At 48.5% G+C, this 22469-nt stretch overlaps 1 protein-coding gene across 5 annotated transcripts in view; it reads left to right on the plus strand.

Annotated features, from left to right (window-relative positions):
* Nucleotides 1–22469, plus strand: part of TPCN1 (two pore segment channel 1) — a 74510-nt gene that overhangs the window by 30713 nt on the left and 21328 nt on the right. For 3 of the 5 annotated variants that reach the window (XM_021073264.1, XM_021073266.1, XM_021073265.1), the window contains 13 exons: nucleotides 3973–4100; nucleotides 10420–10596; nucleotides 11010–11123; nucleotides 11954–12084; nucleotides 12950–13038; nucleotides 14937–14971; nucleotides 15501–15559; nucleotides 15813–15912; nucleotides 18054–18170; nucleotides 18437–18561; nucleotides 19609–19657; nucleotides 20460–20523; nucleotides 21722–21766. In XM_021073264.1, the coding sequence (XP_020928923.1) occupies nucleotides 3973–4100; nucleotides 10420–10596; nucleotides 11010–11123; nucleotides 11954–12084; nucleotides 12950–13038; nucleotides 14937–14971; nucleotides 15501–15559; nucleotides 15813–15912; nucleotides 18054–18170; nucleotides 18437–18561; nucleotides 19609–19657; nucleotides 20460–20523; nucleotides 21722–21766 (1233 nt within the window). The other 2 variants (XM_021073267.1, XM_021073268.1) reach the window with 2 other exon arrangements.

Raw genomic sequence — 22469 nt, forward strand, 5'->3', positions numbered from 1 at the left:
AGCCTGGGAACTTCCATATGCTGAGGGTGTGGCCCTAAAAAGACCAAAAAAAAAAAAAAAAAAAAAACCCATCACCACCAACAAAAATGAGTCATGACATCTTGAGTCAGTCATGAGTCAGATGACTGACAAGTTGGTGCTGGCCGTTATCTGGGAGCTTGGCTGGGCTGTGGACTAGGCACCTCAATTCTTCTCTATAGGCCTCTCTGCTTGCTGAATGGGCTTTCTCACAACGTGATAGCTACATGCACGGGCAAGACACCCCAGAGGAAAAGGTGGAAGTATTTTTATGACCTAGCCTGGGAAACCGTAAGTGCTATGTCCTCTGTCCTCTATTGGTCAGGACAGTCACAGAGGTGCACCTGGTTTCCAGAGGAGGAGACACAGGGCTCTACCATTTTGTAGGGAGGTGTCGAGATTCTAGAAGAGCATGTGGGATGAAAAAATAACACTGTGGCTATTTTCGGAAAGTAAAATCTGCCCCAGAATAGATTTTGACATGTAATAAGCCCTCAGTAAATATTTGCTACCACTAGTTTAAAACCACTGTCTGCTGTCTTTCACCTTAGGCTCCTCTTTCTTAGAGTGTGGGAGTATATAGCACAGTGGTTAAACGCAGCTGCTCTGGAGCCAGGCTGCCTGGAGTCAAACTCTGGCTCAGCCCTTTATAGTTGTGTGACCTTGGGCAAGTTGTTAACTTCCCTGTGCAGCAGAATTTATGCTGGTGTGTACCTCATGGAATTGTATTATATGAGTTAATCAGCATGGAGCACTTAGCACAGGGCCTGCAAGTAGTGTTAACTCATTAATTTTCTTATATGCTTCATTGGTACAGTCCCTTCCAGAAAGACTCTGCTGGTTACACTCCTAGCCATGGAGGTGAAATTCCATCCAGAAGACGTTTGTGAACTGGAAGTCCTTTTGGGCCCAGAAACAAAGGTTGGGAGGGGAGAAAATGAACTATACAGCTCTAAGAGTCTTAGACTATAGGAGTTCCGTTAATGATCTGGTTTGTCTCTGGCATTGCCGGTTCAATCCCTGGCCTGGCACAGTGGGTTAAGGATATGGCATGGCCACAGCTGTGCGTTGTGTTCAGTCCCTGGCCTGGGAATTTCTGTATGCCATGGGGTAGCCAAAAAGCAAACAAACAAAAATCTTAAACTATACATGAAGCGGCATAATATCACTTGAAGGTAGACCATAATAAATTTAAAGTGAATACCATAAATCTCAAAGCAGCCTCTGAATAACAAAGGAAAGCATTGTAGCTAATAAGCCAACAAGGAGATAAAGTGGAACCATAAAAAATATACAGTCATCCAAAAGAAGGCAGAAAAAAAGAGAATAGGCGTTCCCCTCGTGGCACAATGGAAACGAATCTGACTAAGAATCCTGAGGTTTCGGGTTTGATGTCTGGCTTTGCTGGGTGGATCAATGATCCACTGTTGCTGTGAGCTGTGGTGTAAGTTGGATCTGGCGTTGTTCATCTGAGAGTGACAGAAAGCAGATTAGGATCTGAGGATGGATGGGGGGTAAGGGTGCATTGAAGGGGTGACGGATTGCAGTAGTGGTTTCACAAGTATATCAAAGTGTATACATTATACATGTGCAGTTTATTGTGTGTCAAATATCTCGCAGTAAAAATTTTTTTAAAAAATGAGTAGAGAAGAGCTTTGCAGCCGGCAGACCTGACTACCCTTGCTCAGCAGTTCAGAGTCAGAAGGACCAGTTGTGACCCAACAGCCCTTTGAACCCTGCCAGTTTCCTGTTTGGTTATGAGCTTTGCACACCTGCTAACTGCCACCTGTGCATAACTCACTATCCAAACATTTGAATCTTTATTTTCCTGTTGGGTGGGTCATTTGAAATGTGGGTTGTGGGAAGCAAATTCTCACCCTAGATTCTGAGGGTCATTTCTCACTGCCATTGCTTACCATGTGTCAGTAACAAGCCCAATTCAAACAGGCTTAAATATAAAAGGATCTTTGTGGCTCAGATTTTAGAAATGCTAAGAGGTAGCTTTCAGGCACAGCTCAATCCCAGGAGTATAAATCAGGCAGGCTTTCCCTATGTGGTGGCTGAGGCAGACATCAGCAGCAACAGGGAGAGAGCTCCTCCTTTCTCCCTGGTCCAGGAAAAGTTCCAAGTTCAGCTTCATTGGCTGGGCTGGGGTCAGCCCTACTGCATGCACCAATGCCTGCCCATGGGGCTGAGAGGATCTCACTTCAGTGGATCATCTGCCTGGGAGCCAGGGATGGAGCTGACCAAAGCCAACGAATATGGATACAAATAGGGAGAGGACATTCTTCAAGGGCAGATGGGGTATGTTACCAGAAGAAAAGGGCATGGGTGCCAGCAGGAAAAGCCATAGATGACCCTGGACCAGGGGAAAAAGTCCAATTATTTTTTGACAAGGTAGTATATTAACATACTTCCAAAAGTCAAAAGTAACCCAAGAGATCATTCTGTCTGAGCGACCTTTACCCTGTTCCCTACATCTTTGTAGGTAAGCAATTTCATGGAGTTCTAATTTATTCTTCCTATTTCTTTTTCTTTTTTTTTGCTTTTTAGGGCCACACCTGTGACATACGGAAGTTCCAGGCTAGGGGTCCCATCGGAGCCACAGCTGCCAGCCTATGCCACAGTCACAGCAACTCAGAATCTGAGCCACATCTGCAACCTACACCACAGCTCATGGCAATGCTGGGTCCTTAACCCTCTAAGCAAGGCCAGGGATCAAACCCGCATCCTCATGGATACTAGTTGGATTTGTTTCCGCTGCACCACAATGGAAACTCCCTCTTCTTGTTTCTTTTGTTAAGATATGTAGATATCTGTGTGTTTCCCATTGTCTTTTCCCTTTTTATACAAAAGATAGCACCCCATATGTGCTTTTTGGTACTTGCTTTTTTTCACTTACCAAGAGACAGAAAAACTGTTTAAAAATTGAGGTATAGTTGATGTATAATATTTCAGGTATGTGACGTAGTGATTCACGATTTTTGAAGGTTATGCTCCATTTATAGTTATTATAAAATATCCTTGCGCTATACAATATATCCTTGCAGCTTATTTATTTTATGCATAGTAGTTTGTACCTCTTAATTCCCTGCCCCTATCTTGCCCTTTCCCCACTGGTAAACAATAGTTTGTTCTCTGTATCTGTGGGTCTTTCTTTTTTGTTATATTCACTGGTTTTATTTTTTTAGATTCCACATATAAGTGATAGCATACCGTATTTGTCTTTCTCTGTCTGATTTATTTCACTAAACATAATGCCCTCCAGATCCATCCATGTAAGAAAAAGATTTTTTTTTTCTTTTCTTTTTTAGGGCCATTCCTACAGCATATGGAAGTTCCCAGGCTAGAGGTCAAATCGGAGCTGCAGCTGCCAGCCTACACCACAGCCACAGCAATGCTGGATCCTTAATCCACTGAGTGTGGCCGGGGATTGAACCTGCAGCCTCACGGATACTAGTTAGGACGTTGAGCTATCACGGGAACTTCCAAGAAAAACTTTTTTTTTTTTTTTTTTTTGTCTTTTTGCTATTTCTTTGGGCCGCTTCCGCGGCATATGGAGGTTCCCAGGCTAGGGGTCGAATCGGAGCTGTAGCCACCGGCCTACGCCAGAGCCACAGCAACGCGGGATCCGAGCTGCATCTGCAGCCTACACCACAGCCCACAGCAACGCCGGATCGTTAACCCACTGAGCGAGGGCAGGGACCGAACCCGCAACCTCGTGGTTCCTAGTTGGATTCGTTAACCACTGCGCCACAACGGGAACTCCTGAAAAACATTTTTAACTAGCCATTCTAATTCTTGCTGTTGTTAGTACATGGGATTGCATGTTGGCTTACAGATAATAGGATATATGTGTGAGCATGTGAGGTGACTGCCAGCATTTTCTTCTGGTGAATGTTGTCTTTATTCTCTTAAGCCTGGGTTGTAAGTGAATCTCCTCTCTCAATGCAGATGGAGGCAAATATGCCATCCACGACTCCCCGGCCCCCAGTCTGAGCTCAGGGGGTGAGAGTTCCCCCTCCAGCCCCACCGGACACAACTGGGAGATGAATTATCAAGAGGCAGCAATCTACCTCCAGGTGAGTATCTCCTGGTCAAGATCTGGCCATCTTTGGTACATCTTGGTGGAGTAGTGTAGCTGGGGCTCTGTTGGATGCCCATAAATTCATGTCTGGCTTTAGTGCTCCGTGTGTGAGCTTCTTATCTGTCAGATCGGGTTGGGAGAGCCAACATGATTATGCCCATACGGGAAGGGCTTGTTCTCAGAATGCTCAGTTTGTGGCTCTGCCTCTCCCCACCTGAGTCTGTCCACTTGGCCTTTCCTGCCCTGCTCCCTCTTCTCAGAGGCACACTGAGAGGCCAGTTCTCAGGAGGAAATTCTTTCCTATGCTTAATACTCCTGACTTAGTGTGAGGAGCCCAGAGGTCTTTATTTCTTTCCTGTTTAACTTGCCGCTGCTTTTGTATTTGCTATTTCATGCTTGGTTTTTGAATTTTGTTTTTTTGTTTTTAGTTTAGTTTTTTTTTTTTTTTTTTTTTTTTTTTGCTTTTTTGGGCCACCTACATCATATGAACATTCCCAGGCTAGGGGTTGAATTGGAGCTACAGCTGCTGGCCTATGCCACAGCTACAGCCACAGCAACTCGGGATCTGAGCCATGTCTGCCACTTACACCATAGCTCACGGCAACACTGGATCCTTAACCCACTGAATGAGGCCAGGGGTGGAACCTGCAACTTCATAATTACTAGTCGGATTCGTTTCTGCTGCACCACAACCAGAACTCCAGTTTTTGGTTTTTTAAAAATAAAAATAATGCTTTTTAATCTAAGTAACACATTGTCATTACAGTAAGTTTGGGTACAAAAGGGATGTGAAAAAAAATTCACCTAAGGCAGTTGCTGCCAACATTATATAAGAATAATATGTAGGAGTTCCCATTGTAGCTCAGTGGTAACGAACCCAGCTATATCCATGTGGGTTCAATCCCTGGTCTTGATCAGTGGGTTAAGGATTTGGTATTGCAGCGAGGTGTGGTGTAGGTTGCAGATGCAGTTCAATCCCTTGTTGCTGTGGCTGTGGCATAGGCCAGCAGCTGTAGCTCCAGTTTGACCCCTAGGCAGGTGTGGCCCTAAAAAAAGAAAAAAAAGAATGATGTGGTTTCATGTGCTCTCTAAAATAATTTTAAAGTCATGTGGTATCTACAGTTGTACAGTCTGCCTTTTTTTTCCCAAAGCATGCATGTGGCATAAGCTTTTTCTCTTGTTATAAGTCTTGTAAACAAATGTTAAAGATAACATTATATCTGGTAAGTGTATCCTGATTTACTTAACTATCCTGATAAGGTTTGATATTTTCTCTTTGTATACTTCTCTTATATATTACATATTTCCCTTATTATGCATTTCCCTATTATAAATTATAATCAGAGGACAATCTATGCCTATGGCTATTTCTGTCTTTTTTTCTTCTATATCTAGGATTATTTTATTAGTAAAGACTCTAAGAAGTGGACTTACTGGGTACAAGGAATTAACATTTTTTAGGGCTCTTGCTATATAGTATCAAATATTCTCCAAAGGGGATATTGCCTATTAACTGCCAATGCCACTGCTCATGGCATTTTCACCTTAATCTTGCCAATTTTGCCATTATAAATTTTCAGTTTCTGCTCTGCATTGAAGTAAGCATTTGGATGCAGAAAGGGAATTTTTCTCAAATTTATTTGAATGATCATTTCCCTCTAATCTTTTATTTCTTTGAAGCAGCTCTCCCTTGTATTTGATTTGCTATTAAAATTTTTTAATTAAATTCCAATACTTATTTGATAGTTGTTCTGCTGTCTATATGTTTCTTTTTTTTTTTTTTTTTTTTTTTTAGGGCCGCACCCGAGGCGTATGGAAGTTCCCAGGCTAGGGGTGGAATTGGATCTGTAGCTGCCAGCCTGCACCACAGCCACAGCACGCAGGATCCGAGCTGCATCTGTGACCTACACCACAGCTCACAGCAACACCAGATCCTCAACCCACTGAGTGAAGCCAGGGATTGAACCTACATCCTCATAGATACTAGTCAGATTTGTTTCTGCTGAGCCACAACGGGAACTCCCTGTTTCTCACATTTTATGCAGCGTCACAGGTAACTGTACTCAAGAAATTATTTTGATTCAGGTTAAGGCAATAGAAATGTTTTAGGGAAATTTTAGCAAGCTCAGTCATGCCTATTGCTGTGGCAGGGTCACCATTTCCAGGGTCGAATAGGGCTAGATAAGAGGGTGGGATGGGTCAGAACACAGAATTAGAATAACTTGGTAATTCTTTCTTTACTAAGCAGGTAATAACATTAGGAATAAAAATGGCTATTATCAAAAAGTCTACAGGGAGTTTCCTGGTGGTCTAGTGGTTAAGATTCAGTGCTTTCACTACTGTGGCCCAGGTTCAATCACTGGTCTGGGAACTGAGATCCCACGTCAAAGCACTGCATGCCGCAGGAGAAAAAAAAGTCTGCAAATAATACATGATAGAGAGGGTGCAGAGAAAAGGGAACCTTTCTATACTGTTGGTAGGAATGCAAATTGGTGCAGCCACTATGGAAAATGTATGGACATTACTTTACAAACTAAAAATAGAGCTACCATATGATCTAGCATTCTAACTCCTGGACATATATTCAGAAAAAGACAAAAACTCTAATTCAAAAAGATACACGCACCCCAACATTCATAGCAGCTCTATTTACAGTAGCCAAGACATGGAAATAACTGAAGTGCCCTTCAATAGACAGTTGGTTTGAGAAGATGTGGTGTACACACACACACACTGGAATATTACTCAGCCATGAAAAGAATGAAATATTTCCATTCACATCAGCATGGATGGATCTAGAGAATATTGTACTAAGTGAATAAGTGAGAGAAAGACAAATATATATCACTTATATGTGGAACCTAAAAAACCATGCAAATGAACATCTAGAAAACAAATTTTCCTTTTAAGTGGGCACTTGCTGATCTTTTCTAACAATCCTACCAGATAGTTTGGTCATCTACTTTGTACACCTGAGACGCTCAGGAGCTCAGTGAGTTCAAAGCCATCCAGCTAGTTTGGATTTAAACTATGTCCATGGGCCTCCAAATGATGTTCTTTCTGCTCTATGCGGTGCCTCATTTCTGTACCTGACCCCATGTATTCACCTGAAAATGGGCCATGTCTTTGTGAGAAAAGAGGTCATAGAGCAGAAAGTATTGTATGATGATTTTTTAATACATAAATTATATATAATTGTATATAGCATGTGTGTCTCTGTGTGTATGCACTTATACCCATTCACATCAAGAAGGTTATTTATCTAAATATTAAAGGTGATTATGTTTAGCTGATGGAATTTTTATCCCCTTATAATTCTCTGTATTATTTGATTATTTTACTAAAACTGCATCATTTTATAAAATTAAAAAAATAAAAGCAGCAGTTCCCTCTGTGGTGCAACGGGATCAGCGTCATCTTTGCAGCGCTGGGATGCAGGGTCGATCCCCGGCCAGGCACAGTGGGTTAAGGATCCCACTTAACCCCTAGGTTGCATCTATGGCACAGTTCTGATCCCTGGCCCAGGAATTCCACATGCCTCATGGTGGCCAAAAAAGAAAAAAAATGAAATAAAAGCAAAACTTGGATCCCCATGGACAGTAGTTCACAGCTGTTTCTGGAGGATGAGTTTTGCTGGTGTCCAGTAGTCCTGTTCATGCTAGGAAGGGCAGCTGTGGCACAGCGCCTGACCCAGGGTGTTGGCATGCTTGGGGGACTGGCCCCTTGCTGCTTTGAGGTTAGGTGGTGCCTGCAGTCTCCTCTCTTCCAAATTTTACCCGTTAACTCACTCGCCCTCAGGAGTCGCGTGCTCAGCGGTCCTGCCGCCTCCGAGACAGTCCTAGTTTTCTGTGTGGACTTCTGCCCCAGGGAGCAGAGAGCAAAGGCCTGGAAGTCATGTACCACTGGCCTGCCTTTTTATTTTTCCTAATCATGAGTTTCCTAGTTTACGATCAGCAGCTGGGAACCAGTACCAGTGTTCTCCTTAAGGTCTGGGTCAGAATCCAGAGACGCAGGTAGTAGTTCACACTATCCTTGCTGGAAGAAGCCTCATCCTCCATTTCCTTTGTGACAGTTCCAAGATCTAGATGTCACATCTGAGTCCCCCGTACCAGTGGTTTCCTCAAGCTAGACCTTCATCCCTGGCTACTTCTTAGAAGAAATTATCTGAGAATCGCATTTTTCAGTCATCCAGAGAGAAGCATCCCAGGCCACCATGTGTGTCCCCTGTGGCTGTGGCGGTGGTGATGGTGAAAACCACAGCCTGGCACAGATCACAGGACTATGAGCAATGCTTGTCGAGCTTGCCTTTCGTCTGACTGCCAGGATGTTTGTTCCCTGCCCTGTTGAGTCTGTGGTTTGTCTTTATTTTTTGAGAATGAGGATAGTCATGTATCCGGCTTTAGGGAAGTGACTCGCCTGAAGTTTTCCTGCAAACCAGTCAAAGTCAGAGCTCCCCTCTCCTGGCTACTGGGCAGTCCCCAGGCTGAGCAGGGACCTGGAGAATGATCTCTTGCAGGAGCACTTTGCCCTATCAAAATCTACTAAAAGCCTACTGTGTGCACCAGGCACTGTGGCAGCTGAGGATTTGACAGTACCTCTTGCCTTCTTGTTCTCTGAAACAGGCTTGGTGAGCCAAAGAAGCCACCTCGGGCTGGCGCAGTAGTCCACCAGCCAGAGCTCTTTCTATGGCACCACGTGCCACCTCTGGGCTCAGAGACGCTTCTTCCCATTAGCCCGGCTTTGCAACTTCGCAGGAATCACTGGGTGGGTGTTAGTTTCACCTTCCCTGGAATAAGGGTTTATGAGGATGGGTGAGTGTGGCCTCACCCCAGAAGCATCAACTCGTTGGACTAGGCGAAGGTCTGACTGGCTCCCCAGCAGCCGGAATGCTGTCTCTCAGAGGGGTTTTCTGGCTCTGCCAATTTCCTCCTCTAGGAATTGGAGCCCTGGGAAAGAGCCTCTCTTTTTTGTGCTGGGAGCGAATGAAACAGGTTCTCAGACTCGGCATCACTGACACTTGGGAGTGGATGATTCTTTGTTGTGAAGGGCTGGCCTGTGTGCTTTGGGAGGTTTAGCAGCATCCCTGGAGTTAGACCTTTGATGCCAGGAGTTTCAGCCAGACATGCCACCAAGCTGGGGTGGAGTCAGGGGAGGGCAGGTGGTCGTCACTGCCTGCAGTTGAGAAGCACTGAAGCGAGGTGATGCATGTAAAACACGAGCCAAGTTAAGTACCCTCTCTGTGTTGGCTGCTGGCTGGGGTACCGATGTGAGGAGGCTGATGAGGTGGGGTGTCCCATACTTATCCCTGTGCCCACCAACCCCAGGGAGGCAATGAAGGTCCCCCACCTTCCCCAGAAGGCCAATCCTAACAGGGAGGGTAAGCAATGGCCTTAGGGTGTCATCTGCTTGGATTCCCACATGGACTATTCTTGGGGCTATGCCAGGGTTTCTTTTCTGCATCCTTAGCAGGAGGCCAGGGATACAGCAGGGCTCCTGGAATCAGGCTGCCTGGCTCCACCAGCTCCATCTTCTCACTGCTGTCATGTGGGGAAGTAGAAGCCCCGGCCTGGAAGGGAAGTCGTCAGGAGTAAAAGGAGTGTCAGGGGTGAGCACTGGTGCGGGGTCTAGAGGGCACCGGGTGGGGGTGAAGTTGGGGTGAAGGCATCTAGAGGTTGGGAAATTAGGCAGAAATGAGTAAGAAGTGGGATGGGGAAAGCTGAGCTAAGCAGGAGGTACCCTCGTACTTCTTTTTCTCTCAATGTTACTATAACTTAAAGTAATGACAGGTTAAAATCATAATCTCTTCGGGGAGCTTCCTGTGTGCCAGGCTCTGGCCCAAGTGTCATGCGGGAACCCTGAGAGTAAGGACGCTTATCCCGTCGGGGGTTGTAATAGTGAAGGCACCTTCTCAGTGTTACCCAGGGCGGCATGGTGAAGCCGGGGCTCAGCCGTTGGGAGTCTACCCCAGACCCCGAACGCTTAACAGCCCACCAACACACTGAGATGGAGCAATTTGGCCTCAAAGAGACCCACGTGTGCCCGCTTCTCTTGGAGCCTTTGGACTTTTTATTCTTTGATTTGTCCGCGCAGTTTGGGGAAGCAGCAGTCTTTGGAGTCCCATCAGCAGGCAAGGGTGAGGCTTGACAGGTGTGCGTTTCTGTGAAGAGAACCCTTTTGATCTTCCATCATCTTCTGAATTTGCCCTAAATCTCCTCTCCTCCGCCAAGGGCTGCCCCTTCTCCCCGCCCACGGCGCAGCCGTGGTGCCGGATCCGTCTCCTTGCACCCTTGCCCACGCGGCTCTTGCTCTTTCAGGAAGGTGAGAATAACGACAAGTTCTTCACCCACCCCAAGAACGCCAAAGCGCTGGCGGCCTACCTCTTCGCACACAACCACCTCTTCTACCTGATGGAGCTGTCCACGGCCCTGCTTCTGCTGCTGCTCTCCCTGTGCGAGGCCCCCGCCGTCCCCGCGCTCCGGCTGGGCATTTACGTGAGTGGCCCTGTGCCTGGGAGCCGCCGCTCCTGGGGTGGGGATCACAGTAACTCAAGCCTGGGAGGGAACCTTCTAGAAGGGCAGACACCACACGGATTTTAGAGGAGGAGGCCCTGGGAACAGCTGGCTCCCCAGTCTTCCCAGAGATCCCCACCGCAGTGAATGCACCTTCCTAGTCTCCCTGGGATTCTGTTCCCTTGTACATTGTAAATTGCAAGGTGGGTCGCCATCTGCTTGCCTCCCTTAGGACAGGTGGCCACACCTTGGCTCCAGGTAGGCTGCATACCTGATTAGAAGCCCTGCCCACCATCTTCAGCATCAGAGGAAAAAAAAGGCAGGCAGGTGTGCTCACTGCTGGGGAAGGAGAGGGACTGGTGAGGCCATGTCTCCTTCATGCCCTTTGTCTGCAGGTTCATGCGACCCTGGAGCTATTCGCCCTGATGGTGGTCGTGTTTGAACTCTGCATGAAGCTGCGGTGGCTGGGCCTTCACACCTTCATTCGGCACAAACGGACCATGGTCAAGGTGATGCGTCTATCTCCCTACATCATTTTCTCCCCTTCACCTCCAAGCCTGTATCTTCAGTTCAAGTCCAAATCCCCCGAGGGCCTAGGCCTGTGCTCAGAAGCATAGCCTGGGCCCCTGTCCTTGCCCTGCTTCCAGCCTGGCCAGGGCCTTGCTCTGGATGTCACTGTGATGCTAACAATAGTGAATGTGATTCGGTATTTAGTGTGTGCCAAGCACTGGCACGATGACCTTTGCAGGAGATGTATTACTATTAGTAGTTTACATTCAGCCAGTCTGAAGATAATGGAATCTCACTCCCAGAGAGTTGGGATTCAAAGCCAGCTCTGTGTGGCCTCCACGCCCACACTGGTCAGTACTGTATTGTACGTTTTCTCTCTGCAGCGGAGAGAGGCGTCAGTAGGGATGTGTCAGGGTGGCATTTGGCAGTATAAAAAGCACCCACACTTGTCCGGAAAAAAGTGCCCAAGGAATGGGAGATCAGGATGTGCTGCAGGCCTCAGGGGCCCCGCGGTGTGTGCGGGGGAGCGGGAAGCAGAGGGTGGGTGGCTGTGGCCAGCGAATGGCAGTTTTGCTCAGCCAGTACCATCTGATGAGCTGCTGGGAGCCCTGCCCTGGTGCTCCTTCTCCTGGGACCGCCTATATGTGCCAGCAGACTGAGGGCTTCTCCCTGGGGCCTGCTTAAAGTTGGGGGAGGGGAGAAAGAGCCGGAATGAGAGAAGGGCCTCTCCAAACTCAGAGTGGGCAGTATGCAGCCAGGCCCCTGATCAGGGTGCACAGGAGGGGCTGGGTCGGAGGAGCTGACGGCACACCCGCTCATCCACCCCCAGACCTCCGTGCTGGTGGTGCAGTTCGTGGAGGCCATCGTGGTGTTGGTACGGCAGACGTCCCACGTGCGGGTGACCCGGGCGCTGCGCTGCATCTTCCTGGTGGACTGTCGGTACTGCGGTGGTGTCCGGCGGTAAGGCCTGGGGGAGGAGCTGCTCAGACAGTCACTTTCATGGCCTGGCCTGGGCCTCTGGGCCAGCGGAGCAAGGGCCAGTGAGTCACATATAGATGAGGTCACTGCTGCACTTGGGTAGGATATAGGCGTGCCCCCTTGCCTCTGCCACTTGGCCCGCACAGAGGAAGGTGGTATTCCTGCTGAAGTGCAGGCCTGACTCCAGGGCCAGGGTTCTGTCCCGTCTTACCTGCGCTCCTCTGGGGCTGGGCCTCTCTCCAAGCACAGTGTCTGCTCAAACACAGCAGCAGCAGCAGCCAAAAGCAGCAGCCCTGCAAAGTCCCTGCGACTCAGCTGGCTGTCCTGACACATCCCCCGGAACTGGAGACTGATCTCAAACCAGACCATTAGCCTAGTCTAACCTGTCAAATTGAGTTCTCCGAGTCCATCTGGAAAATCTCTTGGCCAGTGTAATGTTGATGAGAGTGGGCTGGCCACTCATCATGCCCATCCTCAAAGCCAGAGACAAGTGTCCTGGAACTGGGTGGCCCTGAAATGTCTTCCCACATCCTGTGCACGCTAACCTTGGCCCCCAAGGCCATGGACTTGGCCTTCTTCTTCTGTCTCAGTCTCTTATGGGGTGCTTGCTTACTTGGGTTCAGTAAACACTATACCTGCCCTGGTTCTTCCCTATCACCCACTGAGCGGAAGTCCTAGGAAATCACTGAGCATGATGTCACAAGCCAGGGTGCGATAGGATTTAGTGTTCTGAGAGTCCAGAGCATCAGGCCCCTATCTTGACAGACGCGTACCCCACGGAGGAGTCCCAGACGTCGGAGTCCCCTGGGCTTCGCCTCACCCCTCCTGGCCCCATCTTTTTCCTCAGCAACCTGCGCCAGATCTTCCAGTCCCTGCCGCCCTTCATGGACATCCTCTTGCTGCTCCTCTTTTTCATGATCATTTTCGCCATCCTCGGTGAGTTTTCCTGAACGCCAGCACCCCGGCACTCTCTGAGAGCAGACTCACAGTTTAAGAAAAGTGCACGTGGACAGTTTTAGACATTTAGAGAGGTTTTCAAAATGGTAGAAACACCCATGGGGGTTCTCGTTGAAGCTCAGCGGGTTAAGAACCTGACATATGTCTTTGAGGTTGCAGGTTCAATCCCTGGCCTCACTCAGTGATTCGACCCCTAGCCTGGGAGTTTCCATATGCCGCATATGTGGCCGTAAAAAGAAAATAAAAAATAAACACCTGTGGACTGAAATTTAGGAAGTGCAGTATAAGGAAAAAAAACCCAAAAAAACAAAAACAGAGGCCACCTTTGTGGCATTTCATGATCTCAATTCCTTTGTGCTCCCAGAAATACTACCCCCCAGCCTTTATTCATGCTGATGCACCTAGATGGAGTTATTCAGTTTCACTGCAGTGTCATGATCCAATATGGGAATACACCCAGTTTGTTTATCAGTCCTTCCGTGAGTGGGCATTTTTCACTCTCAGAGATCACAGTGGAGCCAGCATCCTCGAGTGTTTCTTGGCACACCTGCGGGAGAGTTTCTCTGCAGTATATGCCGAGGACCTTGTGGTCTGCACGTTTCAGCTTCACTAAATGTAACAGCAAGATCATGGCCTTCTTCTCACTCCGAGGAGGTCTTGCCCCTTCAGATAAGATCGAGGATTTATGTGACATGTACATCAAGACACAGGGTTTAGACAGTGGAGATCTCGGAACACGATGAGGTAGCCTGAGGTCCTTTCTCCAGCACTTAGCTGGCAAATACTGTGGAACCAAAGAGCCCTGATCTCAGGCCCGCACCAGTGCTGAGACCCCTGGGCCTGCACATCTACTCTGTTCTGAGCCAGTGACTCCCTCTTACCCCACCCTCCATACCACCCTTGGTAGATTTTCCTCCGTGTTCTGAGGGGGCTGACTACCCCGAGGGCAGAGTTTCACCCTTTCCCGCTCAAGGTTTCAAGGCCTCGGGGGAATAGCCCTTTCCAGGAGGGAAGAAATGAATGGTGTTCCCACCCTTGGACCCTTGGCTGCAGGGAACAACTGGGTCCCTTTGGAGTTGTTACTTGGCTGTCATGTTCCCAAAACCTAAGATTTGTAAGCCAGCAGTCTGGGTTCCCAGTCCAGCCTATGGATGAGTTTCGTTTGGTCTGAAAGTATTGAATCAGCATTTAAAAATTAGATTTTTTTACACAAAAACACAGGTTTCTAGCCATAAAGATTTAAAAAAAATTTTTTTAACTTGCGTTTTAAAAAAATTGATGTATAATTGGCATAGTATGGTATTAGCTTTAGGTGTACAATTTGATTTGATATGTATATATTGCAAAATGGTCATCATAATATGGTTAACATCCATCACCATACATAGTTACAAATTTTTTTCATTCTCACCGAGAACTTTTAATGGCTACTTAGCAACTGTCAAATAAGCAATACAGTCTTGTCAAATAGTCACTATGCTGTATATCCAGACTTTTAAAAATTTTTGGGGGGAGGGGGGTTGTACCTGCAGCATGTGGAAGTTCCTGCAGCGACCCAAGCCGCTGCAGTGACAATGTAGGATCCTTAACCTGCTGTACCACAAAATAACTCCCAGCCAGCCTCTTTGGAGCTCCTAGGCCAGGGGTCAGATCTGAGCCACACGTGCAACTTGATGGTCCTTGGATCACACTCCTAAATGGCAGCAGTTATCTGGTGCTTTAGACAGAGCCCGTGTTGGGCTCTGCCACAGTCCCCACCACTCCCTATGCTTTCCCTCTGCCCACTGCACTCATTTACATTTATTTATCCAGTCCTTTTGACATCAGGCGTGGGACTGCTGCTCTCTTTTTTCAATCTGTTTCCCACCATTTTCTAGGTTTCTACTTGTTCTCCCCAAATCCTTCAGACCCCGTAAGTAATTGATCAACATGTTTGGCTATTTCTTCCTTTATGTGAGGCCTTTTCCCCTCAGACAAAGTGGCTGGATTGCCCCCTCTGCCCCCCCTCCAGCCACATTAGGAAGGGCTGCCCTGCTTGGTTTCTCATCATAGCATGTGGCACCTGCAAGTTCCCTGTCACCCAGATTGGAGCTGGTTCCTTCCTTGAGCGCCAAGGGGGTCCCTGTCCTGCCCTTGAGAGGGGTTCTTCCAGGCTCAGATTTGGAACACGAACATTTTGGCAGAGGAGCACTGAAGGAGAGCCCGACTAATTGTGCAAACATGTGCTTCTCTGGGAGCCAAGTCCCAAAGCCACTTGTCTGCCTCTGCGGGAAGCACTGAGCTCAGGAAGAAGGCCTTGGACCCTATGTTTGCTTGTTCCTCTGCTGTCCTTCTGGGATCCCTGGGGAGGAGGGAGGAGTGAGTGGGGTGCGAGGGGGAGGGCAGGGCTCCAGAGGTGGCCCTCAGCCTGTCGCCCACATGTCCTCCTCTCCCTCCCGCAGTACTTCAGCACCCTGGAGGACAGCATCGTCAGTCTGTTTGTCCTTCTGACCACAGCCAAGTAAGTTTGGGCTCTGCTCTGGCTTCTGCCCTCTGCTTGTGCCCGGGGTCTCCTCTTTTCAGCAAAGAATATTCCACATCTTGTCCCAGGCAAGTGCTGAGGGTGGGATGGGGCGCATGAGGGATGGGAGTGGTCTGGTGAGCTGAGAGTAGGACCAGGGGCATGGGGCTGGGGGAGGCAGAAGGACAGCTGTCCTTACGGAAGACAGAAACCAGCGGACACAGGTCCTGCAGGTAACACTCTGCACATATAGTTTCCCAGATGTCATGATGCCCTCCTACTCCCGCAACCCCTGGTCCTGCGTCTTCTTCATCGTGTACCTCTCCATCGAGCTGTACTTCATCATGAACCTGGTGAGTGGCCTTGCCTTGTGCTCCGCTGGAGCCGCCCCAGCCCATGCCATAGGGATGGAGAGGGAGGGGAAGGACATCAGGTAAGCGAGTCCCAGACTATAGTTAGTGTGGCGTGGTTAGGAATTCCCTGTTGGGACCTGAGTTCAGCTAGTTACTAGCGGTAGCAGCCTCCCTGCCTTAGTGCCACCACTCCTGCTGACGACAGAGTTAGAGTTTAAACCAGAGCTGTGCTGGGACCTTTTCCTTCTCACAGCAGACATATTATAATAGCTATAAAAGCTGGCACTTATTAAGCTTCAGCCATGCATTCTGCAAAGTGCTTTATGAATGAGGTTACTTTTTTTTTCCTTTATATGCCGCACCTGATGGCATATGAAGTTCCTGGGCCGAGGATTGAATCCAAGCCACAGCTGTGGCAACCTTTAACCACTGCACTGGGCCAGGATCAAACCCAGACCTCCACAGTGACCCGAGCACTTGCAGTTGGATACTTGACCCACTGTGCCGCGGAGGGAACTCTGAGGTTTAAATAATTTAACACTCAAATCCTGGAAGTCTTACGATGATTCTCAATTTATAGTTGAGGAAACTGAGGATCAGACTGAGAGGGTGATTTGCCCGTGGCTACACATCTTGGGGTGGCCAGGTGAGCTGGTTTGACTCCAGGGCCCTGCTCTCAATCACTCTATCCTACTGCATCCACCGGCTGGGGATGTCTTGCGTATTCCCACCCCGTTTATCCTGAGCCTTTGGGACACATTCCTTTAAGGAGAACATAAAGTCCCTGTGCACACTGGGGATCTTGGAGGTGTTTGCAAAGGCTCAGCTGGCCACCTGTCATCGGTGGATCATCTCCCAAACCAGGCCACCAGGCTGATGCTGAGACCACAGCAGTGCCAGAATTATCAGGGAGAGCCCTTTAACAAGCCTTGCATTTATTTTTATACTTCGGAAGGGCATGCATTCATTCTCACACCAGTGACCACCGTCAGGCCCAGTATAAAAATAGAAAACACTTTCTCTGGGGTAGACTTGTGAAATCTGAAAATGTGATGTCTTAAAGAAGGAAAATATTTTCTTTTAATTCCTCAAAACCCAAAGTAAGTATGTTGGATATCTCTTCATACATCTTACAGTTCTTTTATTCTATTATTAGTTCAGAATCATAAAATAGTGTTATGTGTAATTGCTTTAGCTTGTAAGATATTTAGAGCTGAGAGACTCTAGGGTATGGGTCAGCAACCGAGGCCAAATCCCAGCCCACCACCTGTTTTTGTCAATAAAGTTTTATTGGTACATGGCCACTCCCGTTCATTTACATATTGTCTACGGTGGCTTTCATATTATAGCTGAATGGTTTCCACAGAGACCATCTGGTCTGCAGAGTCTAAAATGTTTGCTTTCTGACCCTTTGCAGGAATAGATGTGCTGATTCTCCCTTGATTTAAAGGGAAATATGGGGGACTAGTTTGAAGGGATGGAAAGAGTTCCCCTCAAAATATTTTTGACAGAAAAAAAGTGTTTCCAAAATGTCTTTCAAATTCTGCTCCTGCCCTCCTGTCACCCTCTGATAACACAGACTGTGTTGTTCACGTACTCACTTTGGAATTAGGCATTTCCAGAACCTTGAGCCCTTGTGTGCTGGCCACCTTCATGATCCTGATTCCTGGGGCCTCGCAGACCCAGCAGGAAAGGGAACAAGGGGTCAGGGGAGGAAGCGTCTGGCAAGGAGAGTTCCTTCCTGCTCTGACATTGGGAGAGCACAGGATGGACACACAGTCTCCCCCGCCATCGCAAGGAGCTGAATTGGGCAAAGAACCTGGTGTGTCCCCCTCACTGCCTCTGGTCCCTGCCTGGCCAGGGACGAGCTGTAGGCAGAGAGAAGAAAAACCTGGGGAGAATGCAATAGCCATGTCCTCACGAATCCCCAGAGGGGAAATTTACAAGTGGCAGTGAATGATCTTCCTCTGCTGAGGTTTGGAGATGACATCCTGCCCTCCCTGGGGCAGGCCAGAGGCTCTTCTCAACAACCGCCTTTCTGGGCAGAAGAAGAGTGCCTCCTAGAGGCAGGGGCCGGCTCCCTGGCTCCTTCAGGCTCTGCCGCCATGCACAGGAGCCAAGTCTCTGCTCTTGCCTCACAGCTTCTGGCCGTGGTATTCGACACCTTCAATGACATTGAGAAACGCAAGTTCAAGTCTTTGCTGCTGCACAAACGAACTGCCATCCAGCATGCCTACCGCCTGCTTGTCAGCCATCGGGTAGGGGGTTAGGGTGTGGACCAGGGAAGGGGGAGGGGGTTTGGTCCCTGGTTGGTCACCTGCCCTTGCCTCCTGTATTCTCTAAGTGTGGGAGGGTCAGCAGCTTCAGAAACCAGGAGTCCTGCCCTTGGGAGAACAAGAAAGAACAGGGCACTCTGGGGTCCCATGTGAAGCTGGGCATCGGGTGTGGCTGCTGTCAAGGGAAGCAGTGGTCGGAGCTTTGCATTGTCCTGTGTTCCATGTGGCCGTCCTCCCTCTTCCCCCAGAGGCCCGCCGGCATCTCCTACAGGCAGTTTGAAGGCCTGATGCGCTTCTACAAGCCCCGGATGAGCGCTGGGGAGCGCTATCTCACTTTCAAGGCCCTGAATCAGAGCAACAGGCCTCTGCTCAGGTGAGAGCAGACACAGGTGGGTTCAGTATGGCCGGACACGGCGTTCACAGGAGCCAGCTGGGCCAGAGAGCCGGGGGGAGGCCCTTAGAGGCTTTAGTTTTCTTCGTAGAGATTCTTACACATGTAGGCTCTATTTCTCAAGATTCTTTTTACCAATGACAAACGGCCAACCTAAATCCAGTGTAAACTAGCGACAAAAAGGGGGACATGTTGGTTTCCTTTGGAATAGACTTGCCCACTGCTCACCCTTGACCCATGAGTGAAGTGGGGTGGTTGCAGGTGAGCAGATCCACAGAGCAGCATGAAACTCTCTCTCTCCCTCTCCTTCTCCCTCTCCCTCCCTCTCTCTCTCTCTCTTTCTCTCTCTCTCACACACACACACACACACACACACAGTCCTGGCACAGTCTCGAAGAACCAGCCCTGAGGAATTCTCCTGTGGCTCAGCAGGTTAAGGATCCAGCATTGTCACTGCAGTGGCTTGGGTTGCTGCTGTGGCACAGGTTTGATCCCTGGCCTGGGAATTTCCACATGCCAAGCGCATGGCCAGAAAGCAAAACAAACAAATGGGCCCTGAGCTCTCCATGGGCAGTCTTGGTCTTCTGACTGCTGATGATCAAAAGCTTTCTTTCCGATTTGAGAAGCAGCAGGCCTGCTGTAGAGACAAGAGTGAGTGAGCTCCCCCGTTTGGGCTGAGCTCTTGCTCCCAGTTGTTCTATTAAGTCCTCTGCTAATGGAGACTCAGTCCCTGTTTGCTGGAGAATGGTGCTCATCCAGGGGCCACCTCCCTGGGGGGTGGAAGCTGGCAGTAGTCAGTGTAGACTGAGTGGATTAAGTATCTGTAATACTTGGAGGAAAGAGATCATATGCCTTAAGGTACAGGTCCCCCAGGCCCTGATGTGCTCGGACGCCCAGATGTCGCCTCCTCCCCTCCCACCCTGCACCCCCAAAGGTGACCATAGGCAGGCGAGAGAGAGGATTGAAATCAGGACTGTGTTCCCATTTTTTTTTCTTTTTCTTTTTGCCTTTTCATGTTGCATTTGACAGCCTGAAGGACTTTTATGACATCTATGAAGTGGCTGCCTTGAAGTGGAAGGTAGGTGCTCTTGTGAGACCAGGAAGGGACCAGGCAGATGGCTCCACAGGAGGGAGATGAAACCGGGAGGCACCTGGCCATCCAGCTCTTTTCCTCCTGGGGCGGCTTAGCTCTCTGCTGGGAGCCACGCACTGTAGGAGTAACAGGTGGCCCCTGGCCCTGCATCTCCCTGTCTGTCTGCAATGTGGTGTCCTGGTTAAGAGTGCTGAATGTCAAGAGTTCCTGTTGTGGCTCAGTGGGTTAAGGACCTGACATTGTCTCTATGAGGATGTGGGTTCGATCCCTGGCCTCACTCAGGGGGTTGGGGATCCAGCATTGCTGCATGTTGCAGCGTAGGTCACAGATGCGGCTTGGGTTTGGTGTTGCCATGGCTGTGGTGCAGCCAGCAGCTGCAGCTCCTATTCAACCCCTAGTCAGGGAACTTCTATATGCTGCAGGTGTGGCCATAAAAAGAAAAAAAAAAAAAAGAGCACAGACTCTCAGACCCCATTAGTCACCCTGTGACATCAGGCTTGCTATGGGACCTTTTCAAGGCTTGTCTCACCTGGGAAGTGTATGATCACGAGAATCCCTCCCTGCTGAGCTACTTTCAGGATTATATAGAAATAATACCTGTGCGTGGCATGTGGAAAAGTTCAGCAGACGTTGGCTGGCTTTGTTGTTCTGTAGATCTCTGAGTGTTTTCATTGTTTCTCGAGTTAGCTGGGAGAGCAGGAAAGGAAGGCGGCATCCTAGCCCCTAGGGCTGGGTTCTGGTCACTGGTCCTAACGCCCTCTCTCCCATGGCCCCGTTCCTTGGCCAGGCAAAGAGAAATAGAGAGCACTGGTTTGATGAGCTTCCCAGGACAGCATTCCTCATCTTCAAAGGTAAGGTTGACCTGAATGTGGTGTCTTGGCAGCTGGGGACGAACGGAGGTTTCCCAAGACCACAGATGGGCATTTAAAGGGCGTGTCCAGAGGGGTGTGTGTGTAGGCCTAAATGTCTGTGTGTGTGCAAGAGAGTGTGATGACTCTGGCAGGGAAATAGTGTTGGACTAGGAAGGAAATCAGCAACGTTAAAAACCACCACCACCCCCACGCCCCCGCCCCGAAATTATGGAATATTTATTCAGTGATGAAAACAGATACAAAATCAGATAATTAGAAGAAAATAAGCCTCCCATGCAGAGGTGACCACTGTTCATTTTCTGATGTGTTTCCTTCTGTTGCTGGTTATTTTTCTATGCATTTTAAAAACAGTAGTGGGGAGGAAGTTCCCCTGTGGCGCACCAGGTTAAAGATCTGGCATTGTGGCAGCTGCGGCGCAGGTCGCAAATGCGGCACTGGTTTGATCCCTGGCCCAGGAACTTCCACATGCCATGGATGTAGCCCAAAAAAACCCCCATAAAAATAAAAACAGCAGTGGGGATTACATTACATATTCTGTTCTGAAACCTGCCTTTTTACCTAATAATGGATTTTGACCTTCCTTCTGCAGCAGGATGTAGCTAGTGTACCCGATCCCTTACATGGTACTTGCGTCATATAAAATTCAACATTTTAAAGAGTGGAGCACTCTATGTTATTTACCTAATAGTTTTCCCCGAGTTTAATGCCAGTTTTGGAGTTCCTCAGTGGGTATGGCTTGCTCACAGGGGTCCAGGCCGTTGTCAACAAGAGTTCAGATGGTATAGCCTATTTTGTGATTTCTCCCACAGCTGGGGCTTTGAATGCAGCTGATGTTACTCCATGTTCTTTTAGCAAATTTTCCATCCTATTGGGATGATAGTTACTCAAATGGATGAATAAACAGTGCTGGGTCTAAGCCAGGAGCAATGGCCAGCAGAGCTTTGTTCTGCTCGGCTCTGTCCCGGCTCCGGTTGCCCAGGCTCTTTCCAGAGTGCCTGTTGGCAGTGCAGTCTTGTCTCGGGGTCTGGACATAAGTGTGGGTGTCCCTCTGTGAGCAGGCCTTTTCCTTTTACCACCTGGTATAAACGTCCTGGTTGCTTACATGTGTGACGTTCGTGGTAGGGGAACATATATTTGTATATGAACATTGCTATTAACATTTCTTCTCTTCAAATAGGAATTAACATCCTTGTGAAGTCCAAGGCCTTCCAGTATTTCATGTGTAAGTGTGAAATATCACAGCTTTAGGTCCCTTTCCTCCTGAGTCTTACTGCTTCAGAAGGTACAGAGAGGCAAGGGCTAAGTCCTGCAGTCACTCCAGACATGTAGAAAAGTAGAGGGAGTGTAATGAGCATCCACATACCCATCACCCAGCTTCAACAGTTACCATCTCATGGCCTGTCTTTCTTGTCCATCTGTCCCCTCACTCCAGCTTATTACCTCCACTCTAGACCTGGAGTTTTTGGAAGCAGATTCCAGAGCCACAAACTACAGTTGGTTGATATGTCACTTTAGCCTGTTTCAATCCATAGGTTTCTCCCCCATCCATTTTCTTTTTTTTTTTTTTTTTGTCTTTTGTCTTTTTAGGACCACCCCTGCAGCATATGGAGGTTCCCAGGCTAGGGGTCTAATCGGAGCTGTAGCCACCAGCCTACACCACAGCCACAGCAGCGCCAGATCCGAGCTGCATCTGCAACCTACACCACAGCTCACGGCAACACCGGATCCTTAACCCTCTGAGCGAGACCAGGGATCGAACCTGCAACCTCATGGTTCCTAGTCGGATTCATTTCCACTGAGCCATGACTGGAACTACTCATCCATTTTCTTCCCTTTGTAATGTTTAGTCAAAGGAACAGGATTGTTTGGCCTTCAGTCTTCATTTTGCAAGTTCCTTTGTTGCTCATTTCCTGTAACTTGATAGT

This window comes from Sus scrofa, chromosome 14 (genome assembly GCF_000003025.6).
Source record: "Sus scrofa isolate TJ Tabasco breed Duroc chromosome 14, Sscrofa11.1, whole genome shotgun sequence".
In the NCBI taxonomy this organism is placed as follows: Eukaryota; Metazoa; Chordata; class Mammalia; order Artiodactyla; family Suidae; genus Sus; species Sus scrofa.